Source organism: Lygodium microphyllum, chromosome 27, assembly GCF_053477565.2.
Source record: "Lygodium microphyllum isolate KBCC chromosome 27, Lygodium_microphyllum_v1.1.10, whole genome shotgun sequence".
Lineage (NCBI taxonomy): Eukaryota > Viridiplantae > Streptophyta > Polypodiopsida > Schizaeales > Lygodiaceae > Lygodium > Lygodium microphyllum.
The window spans coordinates 13,951,244-13,977,024 of record NC_141161.1 but is presented as its reverse complement, the minus strand read 5'-3'; the positions used below and the strand labels follow the sequence as shown (position 1 = coordinate 13,977,024).

The window sequence follows — 25,781 nt, the reverse complement described above, 5'->3', positions numbered from 1 at the left end:
GGGCCGCATTTCTGAGGAAAACTCGATTTGTTTCTGTGTACTCATTCGCCATATCGAGACATGGAGCCGCATGCTTCAAAAAAAGTGAATTTGTTCTTGTGTGAGTATCAACCCTACCTAACGTTTATGTTTAAACCTACACCGTACTTGCAAGTTTTCGAGGCACAACCTTTAACAGTGGCAATTATTACAACCTCGGGGCTTCAAATTTGAGGCCCAAGGTTGGGCTTCAACAAAACTTTGTTGACACCTCTCGCCTTTTTCCTGGGAGTCATATTGACGTTTTCACAATAATTTTGAGATCGGGGAGCTCTATTAACAAGCTTGAATATGTCTTATGTAATAATAAGAAATTATTGAGGCTACGGCTGTACGATCAGTCACCTACATTCCAATATTACAGTCTACCTATGTAGCCTATTAGCATTCGATTCTTGATCACTTGGACCTATGTAGCCTATTAGCCTATTACAGTCTACCTATGTAGCCTATTAGCCTATTTCAGTTTACCTATGTAGCCTGCATCCGATTCTTGATCACTCGGACCTATGTAGCCTATTAGCCTATTACAGTCTACCAATGTAGCCTATTATCCTATTTCAGTCTACCTATGTAGCCTATTAGCATTCGATTCTTGATCAATTTATCATGCCCTTGAAAATAAGGGTGATTTTTTCGAGTATTTTAGTTATAAAACTGGCATTTCATATAGGTTATGAATAGCAAAACTGGTTGCTTTGGGAACTTGCCTTTATTTGCCAATTGAGAAAAAGGTGTATCGTAAGCATTGCCAACAATTTCTAATGGAATCTAATTCTCCTGGTTTGTGTCTCCATTTGGACATAAATGAAGCTTCCTGAATGGGGCCTGGAGGCATAGAGGTGATGGAGTAGCTGGTTGGTTATGTTTAGCCTAGAGGGTTTCATTGTAATGCACTTGGATGGTCTCTGTGTCCAAATGATTGTAAGTAGGGCAATATGATGTGGCAAGAGAGCCACATGGTTGATGATGCCATGGAGGACTGCAATCATGGGAAGAAGTAGGATTGCATGGAGGGCAAATTGATCATGTGTGCAGCAAGTAGGTCACATGTTGGTTCCTGTGAAGGCAATTTTATGCAAATTTGGCAGGAGGTTGTCATTTTGTGTGGCAGGAAGATCGTGTTTGATTGGGCCAATTAAAGTGACCTAATTAAAGTCAATGACATGGCAATTTAAGGTTGTTGGGTAGCTTTAATTAATTTGCTGATACATTAAAGTCGAATTGGTATAAGGCATCGAGTCTTGATTGTGAGGGATCATGGTGAGATCCTTATAAGCAAAATGCATCTTCTTGTCTACTGATTGTGCCAAGTTGTGGAGCAAGGAAGGAAGTCTACTAGGTGAGCTGAAGTGTTTGTGATTGAGACGAGCATGAGTGTTCATGGCTTAATTGTGGTCAAAGATTGTTTGTGGCAAATCAAAGCTGGAGTTTAGGAGCTATTTTGGAGAGGCATGTGAGGTGGCTTTTGTGAGAGTGTGCAATGGAAGGGGAAACATGAACATGGAGAGATGAAGGGAAGAGAAAGAATGCAATGAAAGAAGAGGATGGAAGGAGAAAATCTGCACTGAACTTTGAAAGAATGCTGAATACAAGGACTGCATGCGACCCAAGGCGTTAGTGAGGGTGTTGAATCAAGTTGATGATGACCCGGATGTTAGAGTGTGTTGGAAACCTGCAAGATTAAATGACCGGCCAATTGAGAGGTTATGCTATATCTAGCCAAATAACCCAAAAACCAGCTGACTATTGCAGAGGAGGGCCAAAATCTGGCTGAATGCATAAAATAATGGAGAAAATGTAGTCGGCTACAGTTTGAGCTGATCGCCATAGAAAACATGTGTGAATATATTCTCTAACCATGGAAAAAGAAATGCAAGGTTGGAAATAAACCTTAGCCAATGTGAACACACCTAAAATTGACTGAAAAAGAAATGCATTGCAATGCATGCTCTAGGAAGAGCTGCCTCCCCCATCAGAACATGTGACATATTGAATGTTAGAGCTCCTAATGTCCCCGTTTGACCCAGATTGAGGTTCTCAGGTAGGAGATGTCAGTGCATGACAAACATGACTGCTAACACCTCTCAGATCTTGGATGTGGATGAAGGCCAAAGAAGACGAAATGGATCCAAGGGTGGCAGAAGAAGTCCATCAATGAAGAAGTTTCTCATGATCCAAGGGTGGCAGAGAGGTGTTAGCAGTCATGAGATCTTGGGAATCCTCATGAGGAACTTCTTATAAGATGTCTATGCATGTTTACCATAAACATAATGATCACAATTCTCAAAATCAACATAACGAAGACAAGGCAAGTAACCCAAACGAGAAAGCACTTTCATTCCAGTTTGACTCATGTGTCCCAACTAGCCATGCCACAATGAAACACTTGGCTGCTCGGTCATGACAACAACATGGTCATGCACACTAGATACATGGAGAGGATACCAGGTATCACTTTTACAACATGTGGCAATCACTCTAGATCCCTTACAGATCCTCTAGAGGAGAAGATTTCAGTGAAAGAGACTTCTTCTGAGACGTCTATGCATGTTTACCATAAACACAATGATCGCAATGCTCAAAATCAGCATAACGAAGACTTGGCAAGTAATCCAAACGAGAAAGCACTTTCATTCCAGTTTGACTCATGTGTCCCAACCAGCCATGCCACAATAAAACACTTGGCTGCTCAGTCACGGCAACAACATGGTCATACACACTAGATACATGGAGAGGATTCCAGGTATCACTTTTACAACCTGTGGCAATCACTCTGGATCCCTTACAGATCTTTCACTTCCCATCACCAAAGGCGGTATAAAATCTATCATCATCTAGCTGCCCTATTCTAATCAAGCTCTTCTTGAGCTGAGGTACATGCCGTACATGCTGAAGTGTGAAGACAAAACCATGCTGAAACTGCAATTGCACATTGCCAATATCTCCAATCTCACATGCATAGTTGTCCCCAAGATAGACAACACCATATCGACCCCCTGTATAGTCAGAAAACCACTCACGATGAGGGGTGACATGAAAGGAAGCACCTGAATTTAGAATCCAAGTGTGCATGTCATTCTATGTATCTACAAGTAAAGCATGTGTATTAAAGTGTGAATAGACAAAGAGTACGTCATTTCCACTGTCACTATCATGAGTGACTACATTCACCTCTTCAATTTGATACTCCTCTTCTTAGACTGACTCTCTTTCTTCCTTTCTTGCTATCATCTATCTTCTTGCCCTTTTCTTTCTCTTTCTTCCATTTGTAGCAGTCACATTTAAAGTGACCCTTCTTGCTACAACAATGGCATTCAACATCCTTACCATGTGATTTACTGCATCCATTGGTATTAGATTTGCCTTTCTGTTGTGATCTGCCCCTAGTATGCAAAGCACTGGAAGACTTAGTGGATGCATTGTTCTGCCGATTCATTTCTTCCATGAGTAGAGCACTCTCTATATCAGCATACAAAAAGATTGCATTAGAATTGCTCATAGCAGTCTTGAATGTATCCCAACACTCTGGCAAAGTGCAAAGCAAGAACTTAGCCTTAAATTCTTCATCAATCATGAACTTCAAGGCAACCAGTGGGCTGAAAATGGAGTTAAACTCACTCAAGTGAGTAGACATTACTAAACCCTCTTTCATATGCAAATCCATAAGCTTTTTCAGCCAATATACTTTGCTTGCGGCACTCTTTTGGGCATACAGTTCTTTCAGTCGAGTCCAAATAGCATAGGCAGAATCCCAACCTTCAATGTTAAACAGCAAGGCATCAGAAATCGATAGCTTGATGGTTGAGCGTGCAAGCTCATTTAACTCATCCCAGTCTTCCTATTTTATGTCTGCGGGCTTTGCCTCTTTGGTCTTAATCGGCTTTGCATGCTGCTTCTGCAAGAGGATATTATTACACTTTTTTTGCCAAACTGCAAAGTTATGTGCTCCTTCAAGCCATGATTTTCAGCCTAAATGTGACAAAAAATTCAGCAAATGCAGGCCCAAACTGTCACACAAGTGACCGAGGTACAAACAAGTACCAACTAGCAATAAATGACCATGTAGAAGCAGAAATTTGAGATCTGTAAGTAAATTTTCAGAAGCACCAAACCACGTGCTATAGCATTCCACAACTGATTACAGCTGTTCCAAGGGCAAATACATCACATTACATGAGAAATCCCAAATTTTAGCTGCAATTTCTGTTGTACATGTACCCAGGGGCATAAATTTTGACACGCACGGTCAAAAGCCCCAAAATTTTTGTGGTCAAAGTATCGACCACACATTTGCATTGTCTGTGTCATGCATAGAACATGCCAATTTTGCCAAAATAGAGCAATTTTAGTAAAACCCCCAAATTTCACTGACCAATCTGTCCAGATTGCATTAATACATGTTCCGGAAAGCATAAAACGGGCAAAATTAGCAAAATTTCACAAAATTTTGCAAAAGCCCCAAATTTCTCGGGTCCAAATGTGCACCAATGTTAGCCAATTTGACTCAATTGAACAAAATTTAACCAATACAGTAAAAGCCCCAAATTTTATGGATCCAATGTTGAGAAATTTCACTCAGATGAGGAAAATTTCAATAATTTTGGCGAAATCCCCAATTTAAATGTGCCCAATATCTGCAATTTATGACGCATATGCCTCAATTTTGCATGAACAACACTCAGTTTGGAGAAGTCCCAAATTTCTGGGTCTAGATTGCACATAAAAAAGGAAGCTTTGCCTCCACGCATGAATCCTCGTCAGAGGGAAAAGGGGATAAAGGAGATCTCCTTATTAAAAATAAAAACTTGATTTTGAAAGGTGTGACGGGGGGGTCGGGGTCCGTTGACCCCGTGCAAGTCGCCGACTGAATGTCGCCCGTCCGAGGCGCGCCGTGGAGTTGCCTCGTCAGCGCTCATGAAGCCGTCGCCACACTTGTTAGTGCCCCGCTAGTTGTTAGCGCAGCCATGAAGCCGTGTCTCCTTGGTCTTGGTCGCTTACAGCTCGTTACTAGTCACGCCCGCTGGTCCAGCTCGTCGCTTGCCTACGAGGTGGTTGCCTACTCGCCTAGCCCGTCACACGCTCGTCAATTGCTCGTCAGGCAATTGCTGACTCACCTAGCCAGTCAACTGCTCGCTGACTTACACCTGCCTGCGCTTCTCCTCGAGAAGTGTGCACTCCTCCTGGCTCACTTGTCAAGTGCTGTGACCTGACACTCCTTGGAAACACGAACGTTGTAACCAACACTTTGATACCAATTTGTGGAGTTCAGAGAGCGCGAAGATCGAGACACTCAATGCTTGCTAACAAGAGAGAGTGAGAGAGAGAGAGAGTGAGAGAGAGCAGAGTAGTGGGGAGAGTGAATACGATTTTTTGGGTACAATGACAAGTGTATCACTTTAGGTTTTTAGATATATATATATATATATGAAAGTACAAGTACTAAGGATGTGTTCACACCTAAGCACATTTAAAAGGCACGAGGGCCTTTATTCCCAACAAAATGGTGTCACACTTCACGTTGATGGATGGAGTTGTTAGAGATTGTCATCTCTTGGACAAGCATTTCTTGTCATTTGTGTGTGCTAGTAGTACCGTAAAGTCTGCAAGTGTGCCATGTTAGCAGGCAGGTGTGCCACGTGGCAGTGCTGGTCTGATCGTCACATCTGTAGGCAGTTGGACAATTGCAAGTAGTCGGATGGTACAATCGGCTGCAACCAACCTCATATTTTTATCTTTTTTCTCAAGCTATTTAGTGCCTGTTTTTAGCACACACTTTCTGATCACAAGTTTCTAGATTGCTGATCGTGGAGACTGCATTGGGTTTCACGGATTATGAGATCTTTGAGGTGGAGACATACGCAGACATACACTCTGCGCCCGTGTATATATCTGCTTCCTTATACAACGTTCTTCATTGCAGATTTTGTGTTCCACTGTCTCTCTCTCTCTCTCTCTCTCAGTCTCTTCTCTCTCTGTTCACTCTGTCTTGGTCATACGCTTCCGCACCGCTTCACTGTGACACGGTATTAGAGCATTGAAGGACTAACTAAGGGTGGATCTACCTGAAGAGGAGATTTCAGCACAACACAAGGCTGCGTTTTCATTGTTCAAGGGCGAGTAGGAGGGCTGTGCATCAGAACAAGGCTGAGGCGAGCGTAGGTGTGTGAGAAAGAAGTAGAGTTGCTGAAGCTGCTGTTGATTTTTGCTAGAAGAGTCTAGATTCTCTTCAAGTGATAAGTTGGAGTTGGCAAAGGCTGAGGTAGTGTTAGGACAAACTAAATGCTCGCATTCGCTCGTTTTTATTTCTCTCATGTACTACAGCTATGATCTCCTATATAGAGCATTTGATAGTGGCATGGGAGATATGGTTGGAGCTTGATCCGATGTATCATCGCATGACCATCATGAAATGAGTTTCTTTGGAAGTGCAGATGAGGACCATGAGTGTCAACAAGTCATCTTTTATGCAGGAGCATATCAACAAGCTGAGATAGCTTCAGATGCAGGTATAAAACACATGGAAGGTGATCACTTTTGAAGACACGGTGATAACTCTTCTTTTAGAGTTACCGCATCGTTTCAGTGGTTTTTATTCCACCTTGATTACCTCAGGGTAGTCGGAGGGAAGGAGCAAAAGAAGGAGGAGGAGGACAAAACAAAGAACAAGGAAAAGGAGTCCACTTGTCACATTTGTGGCAAGACAGGTCACTAGAAGAAGGATAGCCCCGACAAGAAGAAGAAGGAATAGGAGGAGAAGGAGAAATCTTCAAAGGATTCTGGAGCAGTTGTTGCTCCCTCATTAGTTGTTTTCTTCCACTTGGAGGTGGTTGAGGCATTGACCTTAAAGGCCTCTGATGCTGCATTGACGGCCCCATACACTCGGGAGTGGATTGTTGACAGTGGTGCCTCTCGGCACATGACTCCTTCTGCATTAGGTGTTTGCTCATTTGCGGCCTTCGCATAGTCAGATTCTCATTGGTGATAGTTCTTCTATCCCTATTCAAGGATGGGGTAACATGCATCTTATTCCAGATGGGTAGGGTAGTGCCCATACATTTGAGGTGCTTTATGTACCGGCCTTGGGATACCATCTTCTTTCGGTGCACAAGATTTGTGCCCTCGGCCTCTTGGTTGAGTTTGATGTGGATTCCTTTCGGATTCTTGATTGTGGATCGAGATAGGTCCTTGCTTTAGGTTATGAGGAGAATGGAGTCTATAAGTTGCGGTCTTTTTCTACCTTGACTTCTCTTCTTCTTACCTCTTAGACAGTCCGAGCTTTGGCATGATTCGTTTGGCTACCTCAACTATGATTACCCACGGAAGGCGTCTAAGGGACAACTTGTTTGAGGTTTGCCGGATATTATGGTGAGCCAACAGCCTTGTGTATCCTCCATCTGTGGGAAGCAAACTCGTGATACTATTCCCAGCAAGGCTTTGAGGTGGTATTCAGCACCCTTGGAGCTTGTTTCTACTAATCTTTGTGGACCGATGAGGACGAAGTCCCTTAAAAAGGAGCTTGTATTTCATGCTAATTGTGGATGATTATAGCAGGATGACATGGGCTTATTTTTTGAAGTTGAAGTCGGAGGCTTTCTCCAACTTCATGGATTGGTTGCTCTTTGAGGAGAATCGATCGGGCCGGAAATTGAAGACCTTACGATTGGATAAGGGCGGTGAATTTGTTTCTAATGAGCTTGCTCATTTTTGTGGGGATCGTAGTATTCACCAAGAGTTTGCCAACACAAACACCCCTTAGGAGAATGGCATATTTGAGCGAAAGAATCATAGTGTCATCGAGATGGCTAGTACCATAATGGAGCATTAGCAGACACCTCAGTCATAGTAGCAATGGAACGGGAACCACGATGGAGCATTAGCAGACACCTCAGTCATAGTAGCAATGGAACGGGAACGCGAACGCGGGGTCCTAAGGGAACGAGAACGAAGCCTCAAGGGGAATGGGAGTGTAAGGGGAACGACTTGTACTATATATATGATTTATATATTTTAAACTATTCATTTATATATTTCATAAAAGCTCTTTGAAAAACACATGCACAATTTGCAAAACATGATAGTCTTTTTCATAGATGAAAGGATGGTTACATTGAAATGGCACATAACTTATAAGATCCAAAATAGATGATAATCTAGGATTATACTACATAAAAGAGTCAAGAAGCATCAAGTATTAAGTATAGTTGACAAAATATTGCAACTTGGAATTTGAAAGTCTCTCAAAGTAACCATTGGATCATACATGGCTGCCACTAGCAGTAAGACTATCCAAAAGACTATCATCCACATTGTCTAAGAAAGCCATATCATCATCAAAATCAGCATTTGCAAGTTCCAAAGCATCTTGATCATCGGCCATATGTGTAGGCATAGGTGTCTCCCCATCCTCATCATTAGAGGACTTTCTTAATCAAGAGCTATAAACTTTTCTGCCTTGAGGGAAACTACATCTGCAAGCAAGCGCAAGTTTGCACTGACAAATATCAAGTCATTCACTTCCGCTTTTTAGATGCAACATGCCCAAATACACTCTATAGTTGCTCAATGGGAGAGGAGCTTGCACCTTGAGACAAAATCCGCACTGCCAATGTTTGAAGCTCAAGTGTACGTGCCCCATAATCTTCCCACCACAAGGCAGCCCCAATCTTAAACCGATCTATTTGTGCATCGGCTGACCCAAACCTTCCTAACTTGTTTCTATAAAAACCAAGCTGATCTTTCACCAATCTTCTCTTAGTATCAATTGGAACCAACCTAGAAAGCACTATGTCCCAACCTTGCATTACCTCTTCATCCTTCCCTTGACCATACCCTTGGAACTCTGGATCTAATACATATGCTGCTGCATGCATAGGTGAGTGATAAGCATTCTATCTTGCCTCACATAAATCTTGGACCTCTTGATACTTTGCATCATCCAAACCAAGCTGTCCTAGCTTCTCAATCATGCATTCTGCCCCCTTATAGACCTTTCCAATGCATGGCGCTCGTCCATCTGCAATTCGCATCAAGCGCATGATTGGCTTCATGACAATATTGATGCTTTTTAATTCATTCCAAAATGCATGATCTTGTATGATGTTTTCCATTGCTATACCAGCCTTGATCTAGAAGTAGCCCATCCCATCCACTCATTACTTACCACCAATTGCTTCAGGGGTAAGCTTACCTTCTCAAGTCTCTTTGTCATAAGAAAGTTATAGCCAAAGCGCATCTCAGAGTACTTTAAGAGATCTTTTTTAGGTGATCTCCTGCGGAACTCACTAAGAATGAACTAATGGCTTTGGATGAAACGAATTATATCCTTGCCCTTTTGGATGAAGGGATCAATCCATGACAAGCTACCAATGTCTTTCAACAAATTGCTCAAACAATGTGCAAAGCATGGGCTGAATGTGATGTGCAGATATCTCTCCTCAAGTCTCATACTTGCTGCCCTATTTGTTGCCTCACCATCAGCAATAAACTGGATTACATTTTCAGCCCCAACTTTTTCAACACCTTCCGCCCATTCCTCCACAAGTTGATCTGCACTTTTTCCTGTACTTGAGGTGTGAGGAAATGAATTGCATCTTTCCTCGGGAATAAGCAACCGTCCCATGGATGGACCGTTTTCGAGTATCACTCCACCCATCTGCTATAAAAAAGACACCATTTCTCACCCAACTTTCTTGCACAGTTGCCAAAGCACACTCAATTGCATCCTTTTCCTTTTACAACAAAGTGGTACACAGTGTCTCATATGATAGAGGCTTATAGGTTGGACCATACTTGGCAATCTCTTGGACCATCTCAAGGAAGTAGGGAGATCTTATAACATTGAATGCAACATGAGCATGGTAGAAAAACCTTGCCACAACTGCATCCACCTTGTCCTTTTTACGAAGATCCCAAGTTGTTCCCAAGGTTTGTTGCTTGCTGCATTTTCCATGATGGGATAGTGAGGATGGAAAAGTTCCAAGTCCCCCATGCATGGCTCCCTCACCCATGACTATATCATCAGCTTGTCCATGAAAAAAAGATGCATCAATTGCTTGCTTTTTCCTTGCACATGCTTTGTCTTCTTCACTTGGGTACTTTGCCAAGAGCTGCCTTCGCATTTCGGGTGTGGTATTTGGGCAGAAATTTATTTGGTCTTTGATGTCAACATGACATAAGTGTTGCTTCACACGATTGGATCCTCCTGTTTTCAATTGCTCACACCTTTTGCATTTCCATTTCTTTGCACCTCCCTTTGATGCATAGTGGTCCACTTTTTAACCTCGTCCCACCAACTAGGCTGAGATCGCTTATTTGCCCGAACGCTTTGATCTTGAGGAAGCCATGACTTATACAAATTCAGGAATCAAAAGCATTAGTCGACCCTCCATGAGACTCAACCTGTTTTAAGAGAGAGAAAGAGACTACTGTGAAAACAGAGCTGTTTTAGAGAGAGAGAGAGAGAGAGAGAGAGAGAGAGAGAGAGAGAAGTTGAAGACTACAAAAGATGAGTGCTGAATAATGAGGGCAGATATGTACTAAGGGCTGTGTGAATATGTCAGCCAGAGATCTCTCACTCTACACACTTGAAGTGTGAATAACTGTGATCCTGGCCAGGCTGGCTATATATAGCAATGGATAAAATAATCAAATACATCAGATTGGCCAGGCTGAAAACTGGCCAACTGCAGTAGCTTGGCCAACAACATTAAAAAAAAAAAACTGAAAAAATGGTGCGATCTCTACTACGCTGCCACATGGCACTTGTTTGCCAATTGCTATTTTGCCCAATCTACCCGAAATTGTGGAGGAAATGCTGGCGATTGCATAAAACCTGTCCTCCTACATACTCCAAACTGCATAAATCTGCCCTAAACTATCTTGACACAGCTTGTGCTCGTCTTGGGGATGACTAAATCTCTAACATGCCCTCTTAGATCCTAGACACGAGCATAAGGCTCAGGGATTTGGAATACTGATGAAGAACGGTGTGAGAAATAGCCTTAGACTCATGTATTTGGAATGCTGACAAAGAATGACCTGAGAAAGAGCCTTAGTAAACAAGTCTACCGAGTTATCCAGTGTCTTACAATGCTCCACATCAATAGTCTCATCCAAGATCTCCTACTAAATGAAATGGTACTATATCTCAATGTGCTTCGTCCTAGCATGGAATACATGATTCCGTACTGAAGCTGTGTATTTCTCATTCATAGTGACAGGAAACGGCCGGAACGGCCCCCCGGCACGTGGAATCGCCGTCCCCGGCATGTATCTGTCGTGGACCGCGTTTCCAAATGATGGAACGTTCCCTGTCCCGTTTCAGATAGGGAATGCGTTCCCTGTCTGAAACGGGACAGGGAATGCCACGTGGCAAAACTTACCTGCGCCCGGCCGCCCGCATTCTGCTTCCGCCTGCACCCAGTTCGCCTACTCCTACCTGCGCAGTTCGCGTTCTACTCCCGCCCAGTCCTGACGTGTGTCCTGCTCCCTCCTGCATCCTGCCCCCAGCCACCTTCTTTCTCTTCCTTCTTCTTCTTTCTTCTCTTCCTTCTCTTCCCTCTCTTCCTTCTTCTTCTTTCTCTTCTTTCTCCTCCCACCTCTAACCTCTTCCTTCTAGAAATGTTAATAAAAAACAAAACCAATGATAGCGTTCCTTCTTCTTCTTTCTCTTCTTTCCCTTTCTTCTCTTCCTTCTCTTCTTCCTTCTACCTTCTCTTCTTCCTTCTTCTTTGAACCTTCTTCCTTCTTCTCCTCTTCTCTTGAGTCTTCCTTCTAAGTTCTTTTCCAAGTTCCAAGTTCTCCTCTTTTCTTCTTCTTCTCCCTTCTCTCCCTCTCCCTTCTCTCTTGACTCTTGAGCGAGTCTTGACTCTTGAGCCTTCTCCCTTCTCTCGAGCCTTCAATTTTCAGCCTTCAAATTTTCCTTCTCTCGACTCTTGAACCTTCAATTTTCAGCCTGAAATCATAAATGGCTTCATCTTCCCGCCCCGCTCGTCGGGTTGGTGGTCGAGGAAGAAGGTCTGATGATTGGTCATGGTGGGAAGAAGTAAATGCTGACCGCCCTTTGAGTGGTGGAGGATCTCGACCATGGACTTTCAAGCTTTGCCCATACAAGCGAACTAGTAGAGCAAACAAGGTAATCCATTGAGCCGAGCATTTGTATTTCAAATTTTGGCATATACTCCTACAAGTATCTTATGCTTGGAGAAAGTAAATAACTCCACTTTTTGGGATATAAAGCGGATAGATGCTATGGTATCACCCATTGTACATTTATTGAGGTTTATGGATGCTATGCAGCCTTGCATTGGCAAGGTATATGAGGCTATGGATAGGCTGAATGAAAAGTTGCAGGAGTTGGCACCAAATGATGAGGCGTATGAGGAAATACACCATTTAGTTGTGACGAGGTGGAACTCCTATAGCTCACCCATGCATGCAGCTGCATTTGTTGTGGATCCTGAGTTCCAGGGCAAGGGTCAAGAGAATGACATTGAGGTTATGGATGCATGGAGACTTATATTGTCTCGTCTAGTGCCTGATCATGGCACTAGACGAAAGATCAGAGATCAGCTTTCATGTTATAGGACCTTTCGGGGTTCTTTTGGTTGTGGGGATGCACAGGAGGATCACTGTAAGATTGGGGCAGCTTTGTGGTGGGAGGACTATGGTTCGGATGGTCCTTAGTTACAGCAACTAGCCATTTGTATTTTGAGTCAGTCAATTAGCTCCTCTTGTTTGGAGCAATTGTGGAGTACATACGCTCACATTGCTTCAAAGAAGAGGAACCGTCTTGGTGTGGAGAGGGCAAACAATCTAGTATTCGTTAGTGCTAATTTGAGGATGTTATGTAATAGTATGATAACAAAGCCTGATCCATTCACAGAGTGGGAGATGAAGCAAGAAGAGGAGACACATGCTAATGTTGAGGGAGATGCAGCAATTCATGGTACACATGATGATGAGGCTAGCACTTCAGGAGTGGCTAGAGCAGCCTCAGATCATGATCATGATCTTTGATTTAGCTTACTTATCACGAGTTTCATGATACATGACACATTTACATTATATATGATATTATGATCATTGATGAGAGTGTGACACTTGGGCTGTTAACAGTTGTGCCATGCCGATATTATATTTGTACTTGAGTCGTGCAGTCTTGCAATTGCCCTTTGGGCTATTTTGGCATGCCGCATTTTGCTTTAGTCTAGAGATTAGACTTTATATTTGTAGTCTTTTTTGGGGCAACGAGCATGTTCTTTCAAAGATTAGACTTCAATTTCATGTTTGTAATCTTTTAAGTTTTTTGGCAATGGTACCATAGGCATGTTATTTTAGCTTAGACTTTAAAGTTTAGTTTATTGTTCATTGTTTTATCATTTATGATTTTTGGCATATACATTATGGATTTTATTATTTATAATTGAATAGCTTACCTCTTGAGCCTTGTAAGTTGCAATTCAATTTCTAATGAGTAGTTTTAGAATAATGCATGATATCTTAAAGTTAAAACTTAAAATGATTTGTCCTTGTGGATTATATACCTTGGTTTTAAGTTTTAACACTCTAGAGTCCACATGGATTATGAGTGAAATATTAAATTTTTTTCATGAATTTTGATTTTTTAAATGCCGTTCCCGTTCTCACGTTACCGTTTCTTAGGTTTGGCGTTCCCGTCCCCGTTCCTTAGGTTTGGCGTTTCCCGTTTCATGTTTCTATGCTCTCATTGTCTTATAGAAGTGTAGTAGGACTTGTTTGTGGGCAATCAAGCTCTCTTAACAACGTTGGAAGCCAGATAATCTCACATGTGGTAGAAGACTCTGCTTGGTACTCAGCCTATGTAGATGGTAAGGCAACCATGGGTTGCTTCTTACTGTAAATGCCCCGAACAACGTAGTATGCTTAACAATTATGATATTCGCTTGTTTTCGAGATTTAATATAAAAGAGAATGAACACTTAAAGTTGAAAGTGAAAATTACTCACAAAATTACAGCCATGAAAATGTAAAAGTAATGGAGACAAGATTGAGGGTTGAAGATGGGCAATCCCCCCCCCCCCCCCCCCCCGAAGGAATGTATTTCTGCTCAACCCAAGTCCCTTAGGGAAGAGCTCAGTTACAATCAACCTGAGAGTGAGGAGAAGTAATTCTCACTCTTGCAAGATCATGCAAAGATGTACAAACACACATGCATTATCTATTATGCAATGATAAGAACTGATTTCTTTATTGTATGAGAGAAGAAAGAGGGAAAATCAGCCTTTCCTCATCGTTGATCAGCAGTACATGGATAGGCTTGCTTCTTGTTGCTAAAATGGAAGAAAGAGCTTGAGAAGTAGGTGCTGTAATGAATTTACAGGCTTGCTGTCCTGTAAAACAGCAGTGATAGAAGAGGGAATATGGAGGGATTTGATAATGGAGAAGCGGGGGATGATGATGGGGATGGATGGGGCTAGTTTTTGGCTATCTGTGGGTGCTGTACATGAGTTTACAACAAAGAAAAATGATGCTGAATGAAGAAAAACGAGCTCTTATTTATAGGAGAGGGAAGAGCTAGTACAAAAGGGGAAAGTGGAGTAGCACAAGACAAGTGTCCAGCCACATGTCATGAGATGTGACAAGTGGTGGGACACTTGGAAACTTGTGTGACAAGTGTCTTGACACTTGTCTCTTCTCTATGGCCTTCCTTTTTGGGTTGAATACTGTCAAGAATAGAAACAACCAAGCATAGTCAGAGTACAGAATTTACTATTTTTAGAATGACATCCCTATTTTTTAGGACTAACATTTTTAGGCTAATTTGAGGCTTCTAAAATTTAGGGACCTTCTAAAATTTGGGGATCTCCTAAAATTTAGGGACCTCCCCTTTCCCTCCCCTCCCCCCCAATATGGGTGTCATATAAAAGCTTTTTCCGTGTACATCGCAAAAACGGTATCGGAATCTTCATGTGACTTTCCTATGCAAAGAAATGTGCATTTTAAGCTTTCAGTCCACATATACACATTGTACAAGCATTTCATGATCATGCCGTCTTGTTGATTGTAATTGTCTGTTCTGGCGGATCTAGCCCACACTTCAAGGCATCAATCCTTTCTGTGTGCGAGTCTAACCCTGATATGCGTGAGTTCTGGTCACAGGCGCCCAATCGGGCCATATAGGTGGAAGTGTGAACTATCTTTTCTCTAACCCACCGCGTGGGTCCACCATAACCTGTAACCACTAATCAGTGGCCAGCTCCAATGCACTTTTCTTTATATCTAATTAGTGCAAAGGAAACAAATTTAATAAATCATTATATAGACAAATTAATGAAAAAGGATACAAATTCCATTTCTATAGAGTTGTGACACTTACTACTCCAGGAGATAGCACCTATATCCAAAATGAAGCAATGGCATGTTGTTGAACTCCTGTGGTCAACATCTTCAACCTAGTTTGAATTTGTTTAACCTGGAAGAGCCAAGGTTGTATCTCCTATACCTGCTAGATAGAATAGGCCTATGTTGGGAGTCCCCCTCAAGAAGTGTAATATCCTCAACCTGGATTTGTTTAACCTGGAAGAGCCAAGGTTGTATCTCCTATACCTGCTAGATAGAATAGGCCTACGTTGGGAGTCCCCCTCAAGAAGTGTAATATCCTCAACGTAGGCTGCCAATGAACCTTCTTAGGTTCTATAAAACTTGCAAGCACAAATCAATCCTAGTATTCAAAAGTAATATCAATGACCCAGTCAATCGTCTGTAGGAAGCATTCGTCAATGGTGAGGTTGTATGAGTCCTAGCCTTCCATTCCATGGGAGTGGAGATGGTTTGACAATCATATATCTCAAACGTGGCAAGAGCTCTTGCATATATTGCTCTTGAGAGAGAAAAATCCCCCTCTCAGTTTGCCATATCTCATGACCTAAGAAAAAGTGTAGAAATCTCATGTCCAGCATCATCTTGAACTTTTCATGAAGTGCTTCCTTTGTTTGCTTGACCATTTGGGCATGGTCACCTATCAAAAGGAGATCGTCCATGTATAGCACGAACAAAACATGCCCTCCAGTTGATGTGTAGACATATAGATTGGGATCAACAGTGGATCGCCAATACCCCAACTTTTCTCGGAGGAATGAGTCTATCTTCTTATTCCAAGCACGGGGAACTTGTTTGAGGCACCATTTAAGAAGGTAGACTAAACATCTAGTTGATAAACTAGCCATCTCCTACGATTGGCCAAGGCATGAACGGCGCTAGGGGGCAAAGGTATCATTGAAGTGCATTCTTGGCTGTTTTGCGAACCCTTTGGCAACCAGCCATGCCTTATGTTTGTCAAGAGTGCCATCATTGTAATATTTGGTCTTGAAGACCCACTCGACTCCAATAAGCTAATTATGAATGGGCCGCGATACAAGATACAAAGTGCCATTTCACTCAATGGCCTCCAAATCTTGCTCCATAGCCACCAATTCTCACTGTAGTGCCTCCTTAAGTGAGGTGGGCTTCCTGTCTTGTATGGCACGGACCATTAAACAATAATTAGAACAAAAAAGCTTAGTGAAATGTGCTTGGTTTCTTCGAGATTGTCTTGGGCCATCTTGTGGTTCCTGCTCCTTAGGAACTCCCTCAATTCCTGTATCATGGAGTGTCTCACATGCCCAATAAGGAGGTTGGTGCTCCCCTTATCGCTTTACCTCTGCTAAAGACTCTTATACATCCATCGATGTTGATTCTGAAGGGGAATCTAGTGGTGAAGCAATCCTCCTTTGATGATGGAGCCTTAAAAGGCACATGCTTTGAAGGCATTGACTCATGTCGCATGGATCTCCAAGAACAGGACACTCCTCACCCCCCTTTGCAGCAGCTGGAAATTCTACGAATTGCACATATCGACTTTTGTAGACATCTCGTGACAAGGGATCATAAAGCTTGTATCCTTGTGATTGAGAGTAGTATCCAAGAAATACCCGTCTCTTGGAAGATGGCTCGAACTTATCTCTTTGTTTCTTTGGAATGCAAACATAGGCATCACATCTGAACATTTTGAAATAAGAGACATTTGATTTTAGTTCAAAATAAGCCTCAAAAGATGTCGTGCCAAGCATGGCTGATGTAGGTGACCGAATGAGAATGTGGACTACAGTGGCCATTGCTTCAGCCCATAGACATTGAAGTGTTTGCCAATGCTCCATCATAGTCCTCGATATCTTGGTCACACTTGTGTTCTTTTGCTCCAATGTGCCATTTGTTTGAATCAAATTGGCAAACTCTTGATGAATGCCATGATCTACACATAATCAAGCAAACTCATTGGAGATGAATTCTCCACTTTTGTTGGATCTTAGGATCTTTGGTTTTTGCCGAGACGGATTCTCAAAGATGAGCCAATCCTTGAAATGCAAGATTGCTTCAGATTTGTACTCCAAGAAGTATGCCCATGTCATCTTGCTAAAATCATCAACAATTAGCATAGAGTACGAACTCGTCTTAAGGGACTCTTCGTCGTTGGTCCACATAAGTCCGTTGAAATAAAGGGTCCTTTGTCCTTCGTGGCACCTTGTTGGGAATCGCATCTCTATGTTGTTTGCCTCAAATGCAAAGACACACATGACAAGTGGCTCACCCCAACATTGGACAATCCATGAACAAATTGACCATGAGCTGCCTTCCAAAGGTACTCGTAGTTGAGGTGGCCAAACTGAGCATGACATAGCTCTGAGAAGAGAGAAGAAGAGAAGCTAAGACCAAAGAGGTCTGCATGTGTAGACTCCATTCTCCTCATGCCCTATACAAAGAACTTATCTTTTCTTTCCACCAAGAACTTGGAAGGAGTCCTTATCAAACTCGACCATGAGGCCAAGTGCACAAACCTTACTTCTTGAAAGTAGATGATAGTCCAACTGCGGCACATAGAGAATCTCTGATGTGTGGATACCACCATGCCCATTCGGAATCAAGTGTATATCACCCTTGCCTTTGTTAGGGACTGATGAACCATCTCCAATCAGATTTTTCCCATGCGAAGGTCGCATATGGGCAATGCCATTGAGGGAAGGAGTCATGTGGCGAGAAGTACTTATTGAGAAACCCTTCACCCTTCACCTGTTGCAGTTTACATTTTTGTGTTTTTGCTTTTTGCGTTTAGGGTTTGCAGCCCCAAAAAGGGGCACCATCCTAGATTGATTGTGCCTATTTATAGGCCACTCTCTCATTCATTCCTTACGGCTGATTCATTCAGTTCGTCACCTCTTCTCTCCAGCCTCTCCACTACCCTCACACCCCTTCAGGAGGACATTGCGGTTCATGGTTTGTGGTTGTCTTCATCATCTTCCTTGTGCTACGGCACCCTTGTTCCCTTGTATCACATTCACTCCATGATTCAGATCTTCATCATTCCATTCATTAGATTTTATTCTTTCTTCTCTTCTCTTCTCCATGTTTGCTGAGTTCACTCCGTGTTCCTCCCCGCCAACCCTACTGTCTCGCTGGTACGTCATCTTTTGACATGGTATTAGAGCTGGATCTACTCAAATAGCGGCAAAGATCCTCCACTAGTGAAGGCAAAGACCGGGGCATCCACTTCTCTTCTTCTTCCACTGCATCAAAATCTCGTTTTTGCACGTTTTAGGTATTTTCAGCTTGCTGCCCACACCCCTTTCACGGAGGGCATCGCAGTCTCAACTGTCCCTTGCTGTTTTCCACAATTTGGTGCCTGTTTCCAACCTTTCACTGGCAGTTTGCAGCTGTTTACTGCAGAATGACTCTTACCGATCACTCTCCATTCAGAAAACAATCTCGTTTTTGCAGATTTCAGGTATTTCAGCTTGCTGCCCACACCCCAAACGCAGAGGACATCGCGGTCCAAGCTGGCCATTGCTGTCTACAACGGTCTGGCACCTGTTTCCAGCCTATCACACACTGTTTAGAGTTGATTTCAGGATATTGACTACTGTTGCTGTTTTTTCCTGCGTTTTTAGTCTTTCTCTCTCTTGCAGGCTGTCTTGCCTGCGTTTTTAGTCTCTCTTTGCGTTTTTAGTATTTCTCTCTCCTGCAGGCTGTCCTGCCTGCGTTTTTAGTCTTTCTCTCTCTTGCAAGCCATCCTGCCTGCGTTTTAGTCTTTTTCTCTTCTTACTTCCGTTTTTCTATTGGTTGCAACCTCTTATTGCTAGTCACATCCTCCTACCATTGGCAGCTCACTTCCACCCCTTTCACTGTCCTCCCATCCCTTGAGGCAGACATTGCAGTTCGTGGTTCATGGTGGCTGACCTCTTCCTTCAGCAAGGCACACTGGTATCCATGGCTTCTTTACCAACAGATGACCAGACTATTGGGTACTCCTACTGTGGCATCATCGGACACACCACTGATGCTTGCCGACTTCAACCTTTGCTCCCCAATCCCCCGGAGTATATGCATCTTCCACGAGGTACTCCTTGTGCCACCTCTCCTTTCTGGGCCACAGAGATCGTTCTATATCCTACATCGGCTATCAAAGTACTATGCTCAAGGCAATAAGACGCATCCAATGTGCACTAAGTCCTTTTGAGCACATGGAGAATCGATTGGTGCTACGACCTCTTGGAGATGGTCGCAATGCCAACGGCAGTCTTCTCCCACTTATTTTCAGGTACAGTGGCTTCCACGACCTACGGATCTGCAGTCCGCTCCATCGAGAGACAGTGATTGTTTGATACCGTCTCCTTGTCAGTTCGCTCCTTCGAGAGACAGTGGCTGCTCGACTCCTTTCTCTGCTTCGGCTACCGAGTCTGCTCCATTAAGAGACAGCGACTGTTGCCCACCTTGCTCTCATTCTTAGCCCTACCTTTCCTCATCCTCGACTACTCAGGTTCGAGAGGCTACCTCTAGGAGCTCTTCGGCACCCCAAATACCTTCTTTGGCACGACCTGCAGCACTTCCTTCGTCATCAGACATTTCAAAGTCCATGATCCATGAGTTTTTGGATTCCCTATCTACTTTAGAGGGAGATGTTATTTCTTTGCCCTTAGAGGGGGCATCTACTTCTTCTTCGACTTCAGCGGGGGCCCCTCCACCTCCCACCTCAGAGGGGGAACCTACTCCACATTAAGTTCTTTACCCATTCTCTACTTTCTTGGGGTGGCTGTCTTCGACTAGTCATCTCTTCTATTGATACCTAGGATCTTTAGGTACCACCTAGATCGGGACCTCGGAGATTGGTGATGAGGCCTTCGTATTACTTCCAGCATGGATGCACGGAGCTAGTGGCTTCTCTCCCGAGGTTCTGTTTCGTGTTCTCCAGTTCACTCTGTCTGCTGTTCTTTACTGCAGGTTCCCTTTTCGATGGAAATCTTGGATCTTCGGGATCCCCTACAACTTCTTCCTCCTCTTCTCTTATTGCCTTGGTCACTTGGTCAGCATGGAGCCAACTTCCACGATCGAGTACGGGCCTATCGTTCTGGTTCTCGGCACCACACAAAGTCCGACATTCCTTCTATACATTGCATGTTTTCATCATCTTTGTACTAGGGCGCTTGGGCAAGTGAACAATTTCCTCACGAGGGACACTATCCAAGTAGCATCTGCTGCATAAGCATTGCATCTCCACCTCACTCTTCTCTTGTTTCCCTTTTTGGGCCTGAGAGGGGGTGTTGAGAAACCCTTCACCCTTCACCTGTAGTTTGCATTTTTGCGTTTTGCGTTTAGGGTTTGCAGCCCCAAAAAGGGGCACCATCCTAGACTGACTGTGCCTATTTATAGGCCACTCTCTCATTCATTCCTTATGGCTGATTCATTCAGTCCGTCACCTCTTCTCTCTAGCCTCTCCACTACCCTCATACCCCTTTTGGAGGACATTGCGGTTCGTGGTTCGTGGCTGTCTTCATCATCTTTCTTGTGCTACGGCACCCTTGTTCCCTTGTATCACATTCACAACATGATTCAGATCTTCATGATTCCATTCATTAGAGTTTCTTCTCTCTTCTCTTCTCTTCTCCATGTTTGCCAAGTTCACTCCGTGTTCCTCCCCGCCAACCCTACTGTCTCGTTGGTACGTCATCTTTTGACAGTATCACTATCCATGATCCACTCACAAGGCTGTGGGGCCATCATCATTGCATTAGAAGTTGCTTGTGTAGAATCCTCGACCACCTCCAAATAAAGGAAAGTGGCTGATGAAGAAGCAGCCATTGCTTTTGAGTCCTTCATAGATTTCTCCTTCTTGTCCTTGTTGTCCTTGTCCCTATCGGGGTGATCCTATCAGAAGTGGGTGCAACAATGGAAGCGTAGAAGACTGTTGTAATAGACTGCACTATTGAGAAACCACATCATTCAGTATAGCTTCCCTTCTTCATTTCTATTTTTGGTTTTCATTTTTGGCTTTCTAGGGCCTTCTGAGAGAGTTGGAGTGCCGTTCAAGAGACTTCAGTGGGTGAGACTCTAGACTGTTTGTGCCTATATATTTGGCACCACCCATTCATTCCTCACCACACTCACTCACAAAGTTTGGTGATGATTACATCTACCTGCTATATTATTTCCATCATCAAGCTGTTTTAAAGGAGCACAAACAAAATGATGTTCTCAAACAACCTTGTAGTAATTGTTTGTGTCAAAGTTCTATTATCTGCTGGTCTGCCTTGCTGCGTGGTACATGGAGAAAGTAGGATATCAGCTTCTTTGGTTCTCTTTTAAAACAAGTTGAAAGTTGTACCTTTGCGACATATATTTTATATTTTGGTATGATAAGAGGTATTTGCAAGCTTGCAGGTCAACTAGAGATGAGACTTTGTCAGGTACCTACTAAAACCAATATCCTTGTTTTTAAACATACTCTCTACATAAATGAGCAACTTTCTTTTTCATTGTACTTTCATCTTGGTCCAATTGTACTTGTGTATTTTCTTTACCTATCATTTATCTTTTGAATTTCTGAACATGATATCTTAGAGCAAGTAAGAGGTATGGATCCTTGAAATTAATAGGAGTAGATTGCTACCATGGCTTTGGAGATGGAAAAAGGAGTTCTATTTAGGGGTTGAAGATCTATGATTCATGATCTATTTCTACGGTATTACGCTTAATAAGGCTACTGTACAATATAGTTATTTTATGGTTTTATTTTTTCAAAGTTGTTGACAAACCTTGATTCTATGTTAATGCAGATTTCCAAAATGATGAGAAATGCCAAGAAATGCGGCACATTTTCTCGCGTACTCTCTTCTGTATCCACCAGATCGCCGTTGCATGGTGCACAAAGTGGATCAGCTTTGAAAAGGCTGTTAGACCTTGGGCACCACAGAAATAACATATTCTCATCAGTATTGAAAGCTTCAACTAATCAAGGTCATACTCTCATACTTGTTATCAGGAAACAAGCTGAAAATAGCAAGTATGAGATATGTTCAAGAAAACATTTATGAGTATTTTAGGTTTCAACTACCCAAAAGTCTTGAACAAAGTCATTTGTAATAGTATGTATAGCTTGCTGCTGCCAAGGCTTCTTATATTGCAACTTGGTTTATGTAAATGCTGTTGGTGTGTCCATAGTTCTACTTTGCATATTTTGGTATTTTGGGAGCAAAGTTTACTTGGACCATACTGTAGGGAATCCTCTGCTTAGATGATTTCTTTCTGCTTTCTCTCTCTTGCTGAGGTGATTCCTGATTCCCAAGGAGGCAAAAATCGTAACCTTTTATTGACAGTCTATCATGGACCATTAGAAATAAACTTGGAAAGGTAAAATTCACTGGGCATAGTTGCATATCCTATTTCATTTTAAGCATATACAGTAGTATCATGCTAATCTTTATGGAGAGACGTTAACTGAACCTAGTGATACATGAAGACGGGAGAGTTTGAAACATATACTGATCAATGATTCGAAGGGATTTTATAGATCAACATATATGTCTTGAGTTGAATCCTTCATTATCTTCCACTTGATGCTTGATAATGCAGCTTCGATTTCTTCTTGTATTAAAAGAAGCTCATCTTGAAGGTTCTGAATCTACTTCTGATAGGGTGCATGCAGTGGGTCCTGGTGATTCTGTCTTTTTCCCCTTGCTGATAAATCACTGGTGTTTGAAGGCACAAATTATTTTTCCAAACTTTTCTTTGTTCCAAACTTCTTGTGATGTGATCAACCACCTTGGGTAATTGGTCTTTTATAGATGTTCTCAATAGATGTACATGCAATTCTAATGCCTTGTGCATTTAATTGGCTCTTGAATCTTGTTGTGAGTCATGTTTGATATACTAGTGTGAACTTTTGTGATGCTGCTGGTTGTGATTAATTGCAATAGGGCATAACTGGAATTGGGATCTCTAACCAAGAATTTGCAATGTTCAGTCAGCAGCCAAGCACTATATTTCACGTCCAGTTCCAGGAACATCCAGGCCTTATTTTCGAGGCAGTTTGCATCGACAACTTTTGATGATAACGATGATGGTGTTGAGGCACGGCTGATGGGTGATGATGATGCTGCTGCTGCTGCTGCTGGAACTGATTATGACATGGCTGATATGGACTATGATGCTTACAATGAGGAACAAGTTGATAGTTGGGAAGGCCAAACATCAGCTAAGAGTGGTGAAGCAATAGAAGGCATGATGGCACAAAAAACTCGAATTGTTGCTGATGATGATCATTATAATGATCCAAGTGATGAAGAACTCGAGGGGGGGACAGACGAGGAGCTGGAAGAGTTACTTGCTAATGCTGAACTAGATGGACCACCAGTAGATGAAGTTGCTGAAGGTAGCACATTTGCACCAGAAGGAGAAGACGACGATGACGACTGGGGTCCTGAAGTGTATAGTTTCAGACCAGAGGGTCCAGTTTTCTACCCTGGAATGACGTATGACCCAGAGGTGTGCCATTAGCTTTCTTTTCCCCCTCCACATCAATGTTATGCTAGGAATTATATTCACAGCACTTCATACTAATAATACATTGGCTAATGAGAATGCTTTTGTTCTTCCTCTTAGTCTGCATTATCAAGCAGAAGATGTATTTGTTTTCTTTAAAACAGATGAAAGTGTTTGCTGGAGAGACGATGATGTGTGTTACTTGCTTTTATTCCATTGTGGATGCCACTCATGAACTCTCTCTCACATGAAGCTCCTTTACTTAGGATCTTGATATATCAAGACCCTATAAACCACGGGAGAGACCACCGAGACAAAAATTGACTTTTTCAGTACAAGAAGTCATTGACAAGGCAGATTTTCGGGTAAGAAGAATGAGGTTTCAATGGTTCTATCCATTTCGGAGCTTTTGAGAAAAGAAGAGTGGTTGGACTTGAGAGGATTGTGAGGAGATTTGATTATGCCATCTTTGTTCCCTGAAAGTCTTGGGTAAATGCTTAGGCACTAATGCAGCTCAATTGTCAATTCATCTACAACTTGTCTCATTGTGCTATGCAGAATGTGAGGTTTTTGACAAAGTTTATCTCAGAAACTGGTACCATTCGAGCACGGAAGGAGGTGACTGATAATTATTTTTGACATTCAAAAATTTCAGCTTTCAATTTTGAATCTTAAACATCTTGTATGTATCCCATTTTTTGGATTGGAAACAGTTCGATATGCGGAACAAGTCACATAACAGAATCACAAAGGCTATCAAGACTGCAAGATTCTTTGGTTTGATGCCTTACAGCAATATGGGCCGGCCCAAATTTGTCTTCAATCAGCCGTTTGATGAGATGGCTGATTTTTATGAGAAGGAAGAGGGCAGTTCAGAAGCCAGTGGTCCAGCACAAGACAGAGTATCTAATAGAGGAACTTTTGCTGGAAGGTGGTCAGGCCCTCCAGGTAGGCAGGGTGGGCCTCTGAGATAATGGCCAGACAAGAAATTTTCTGTAGTCAACACAAATATTATCTCAGCTGTGACAACAGATCCAATACTTAAGATTTGTCTTTCTAGTTACATCTCTCAAGCTGTAGGACGTCTGTTTTAGCCTGTTTTGGGTCCTCAGTGAGCTGTTACATTCTAAAGCTCTTGTAGATTTTCCTCTTTTTGGCTATGTATTTCAAGCCGTTGGATGTCTGTTTTAGCCTGTTTGGGTTCTCATTGCTCAATGAACAAATATGTTGTATCAAACAGCCACAGGTTTGACAGACCTTCCTACATCCTAATCAAATTTTCCATCACCGACTTGAAGATTGAGGTGGAAGCTTCTAGATTCAAATGTGAGATATCTGAGCTTTTTTGTTGGAGGATCATACGTGGAAAATAATGATAGTTTTGATTAAACTTGAATGGGAAGCCTTAGGACATACTCATGTAACAAATGCTTTGAAGCATAGTGCAATCCTGCTTTGAGCAGTTAAACCCAGCCTGGAATGTTTATTGGTTATAATAAGTCTTTTAAATCCACATTTGTCTGATAGGAGATTAGATTTTGTTTACATAAGGTGACTTGTGGGCTTAACATAAGTGATCACTCAAAAGTTTAGACTGGAGGTGTTAAGCAAGAGTGTATTGGTTCATTTCATTTAAATCATGAGCACTGTATATTTTCCATTTGTCATATAGATCATCAGCATTCATCTGTCATTTCACTTTGTCCATTGTTTGTGCAGTTGATTCTAGCCCACTTGTTCACATATGATATCAAACCTGACAGGAAGTGCTCTTAGATTTGGAGTGTTGTAGGCAACTCAAGGCAAGTGATGAAATCTTTAGACAATGACCATTGCAAGAGAAGCACTTGCATGTATTAGAATGTGTTTCCTAGCAAAAGAAAGTTGATATCATGCATGTGTAGTTTTATAGC

General features: G+C 42.4%; 1 protein-coding gene and 2 pseudogenes across 4 annotated transcripts in view; 2 read left to right on the top strand and 1 right to left on the bottom strand.

Annotated features, from left to right (window-relative positions):
- Positions 1-25,258, top strand: part of LOC148012069 (Ribosomal protein S18) — a 72,451-nt gene extending 47,193 nt beyond the window's left edge. For 2 of the 4 annotated variants that reach the window (XM_087668898.1, XM_087668899.1), the window contains 6 exons: positions 21,984-22,069; positions 22,164-22,344; positions 23,351-23,871; positions 24,135-24,233; positions 24,427-24,486; positions 24,582-25,258. In XM_087668898.1, the coding sequence (XP_087525024.1) occupies positions 22,173-22,344; positions 23,351-23,871; positions 24,135-24,233; positions 24,427-24,486; positions 24,582-24,842 (1,113 nt within the window). In that variant the 5' untranslated portion in view covers positions 21,984-22,069; positions 22,164-22,172 and the 3' untranslated portion in view covers positions 24,843-25,258. The remainder of the gene's footprint in view (positions 1-21,983; positions 22,070-22,163; positions 22,345-23,350; positions 23,872-24,134; positions 24,234-24,426; positions 24,487-24,581) is intronic. The other 2 variants (XM_087668896.1, XM_087668897.1) reach the window with 1 other exon arrangement.
- LOC148012070 (uncharacterized) lies at positions 32-14,039 on the top strand (annotated as a pseudogene).
- LOC148012071 (uncharacterized) lies at positions 8,297-11,310 on the bottom strand (annotated as a pseudogene).
- Positions 25,259-25,781: the final 523 nt, after the last annotated feature.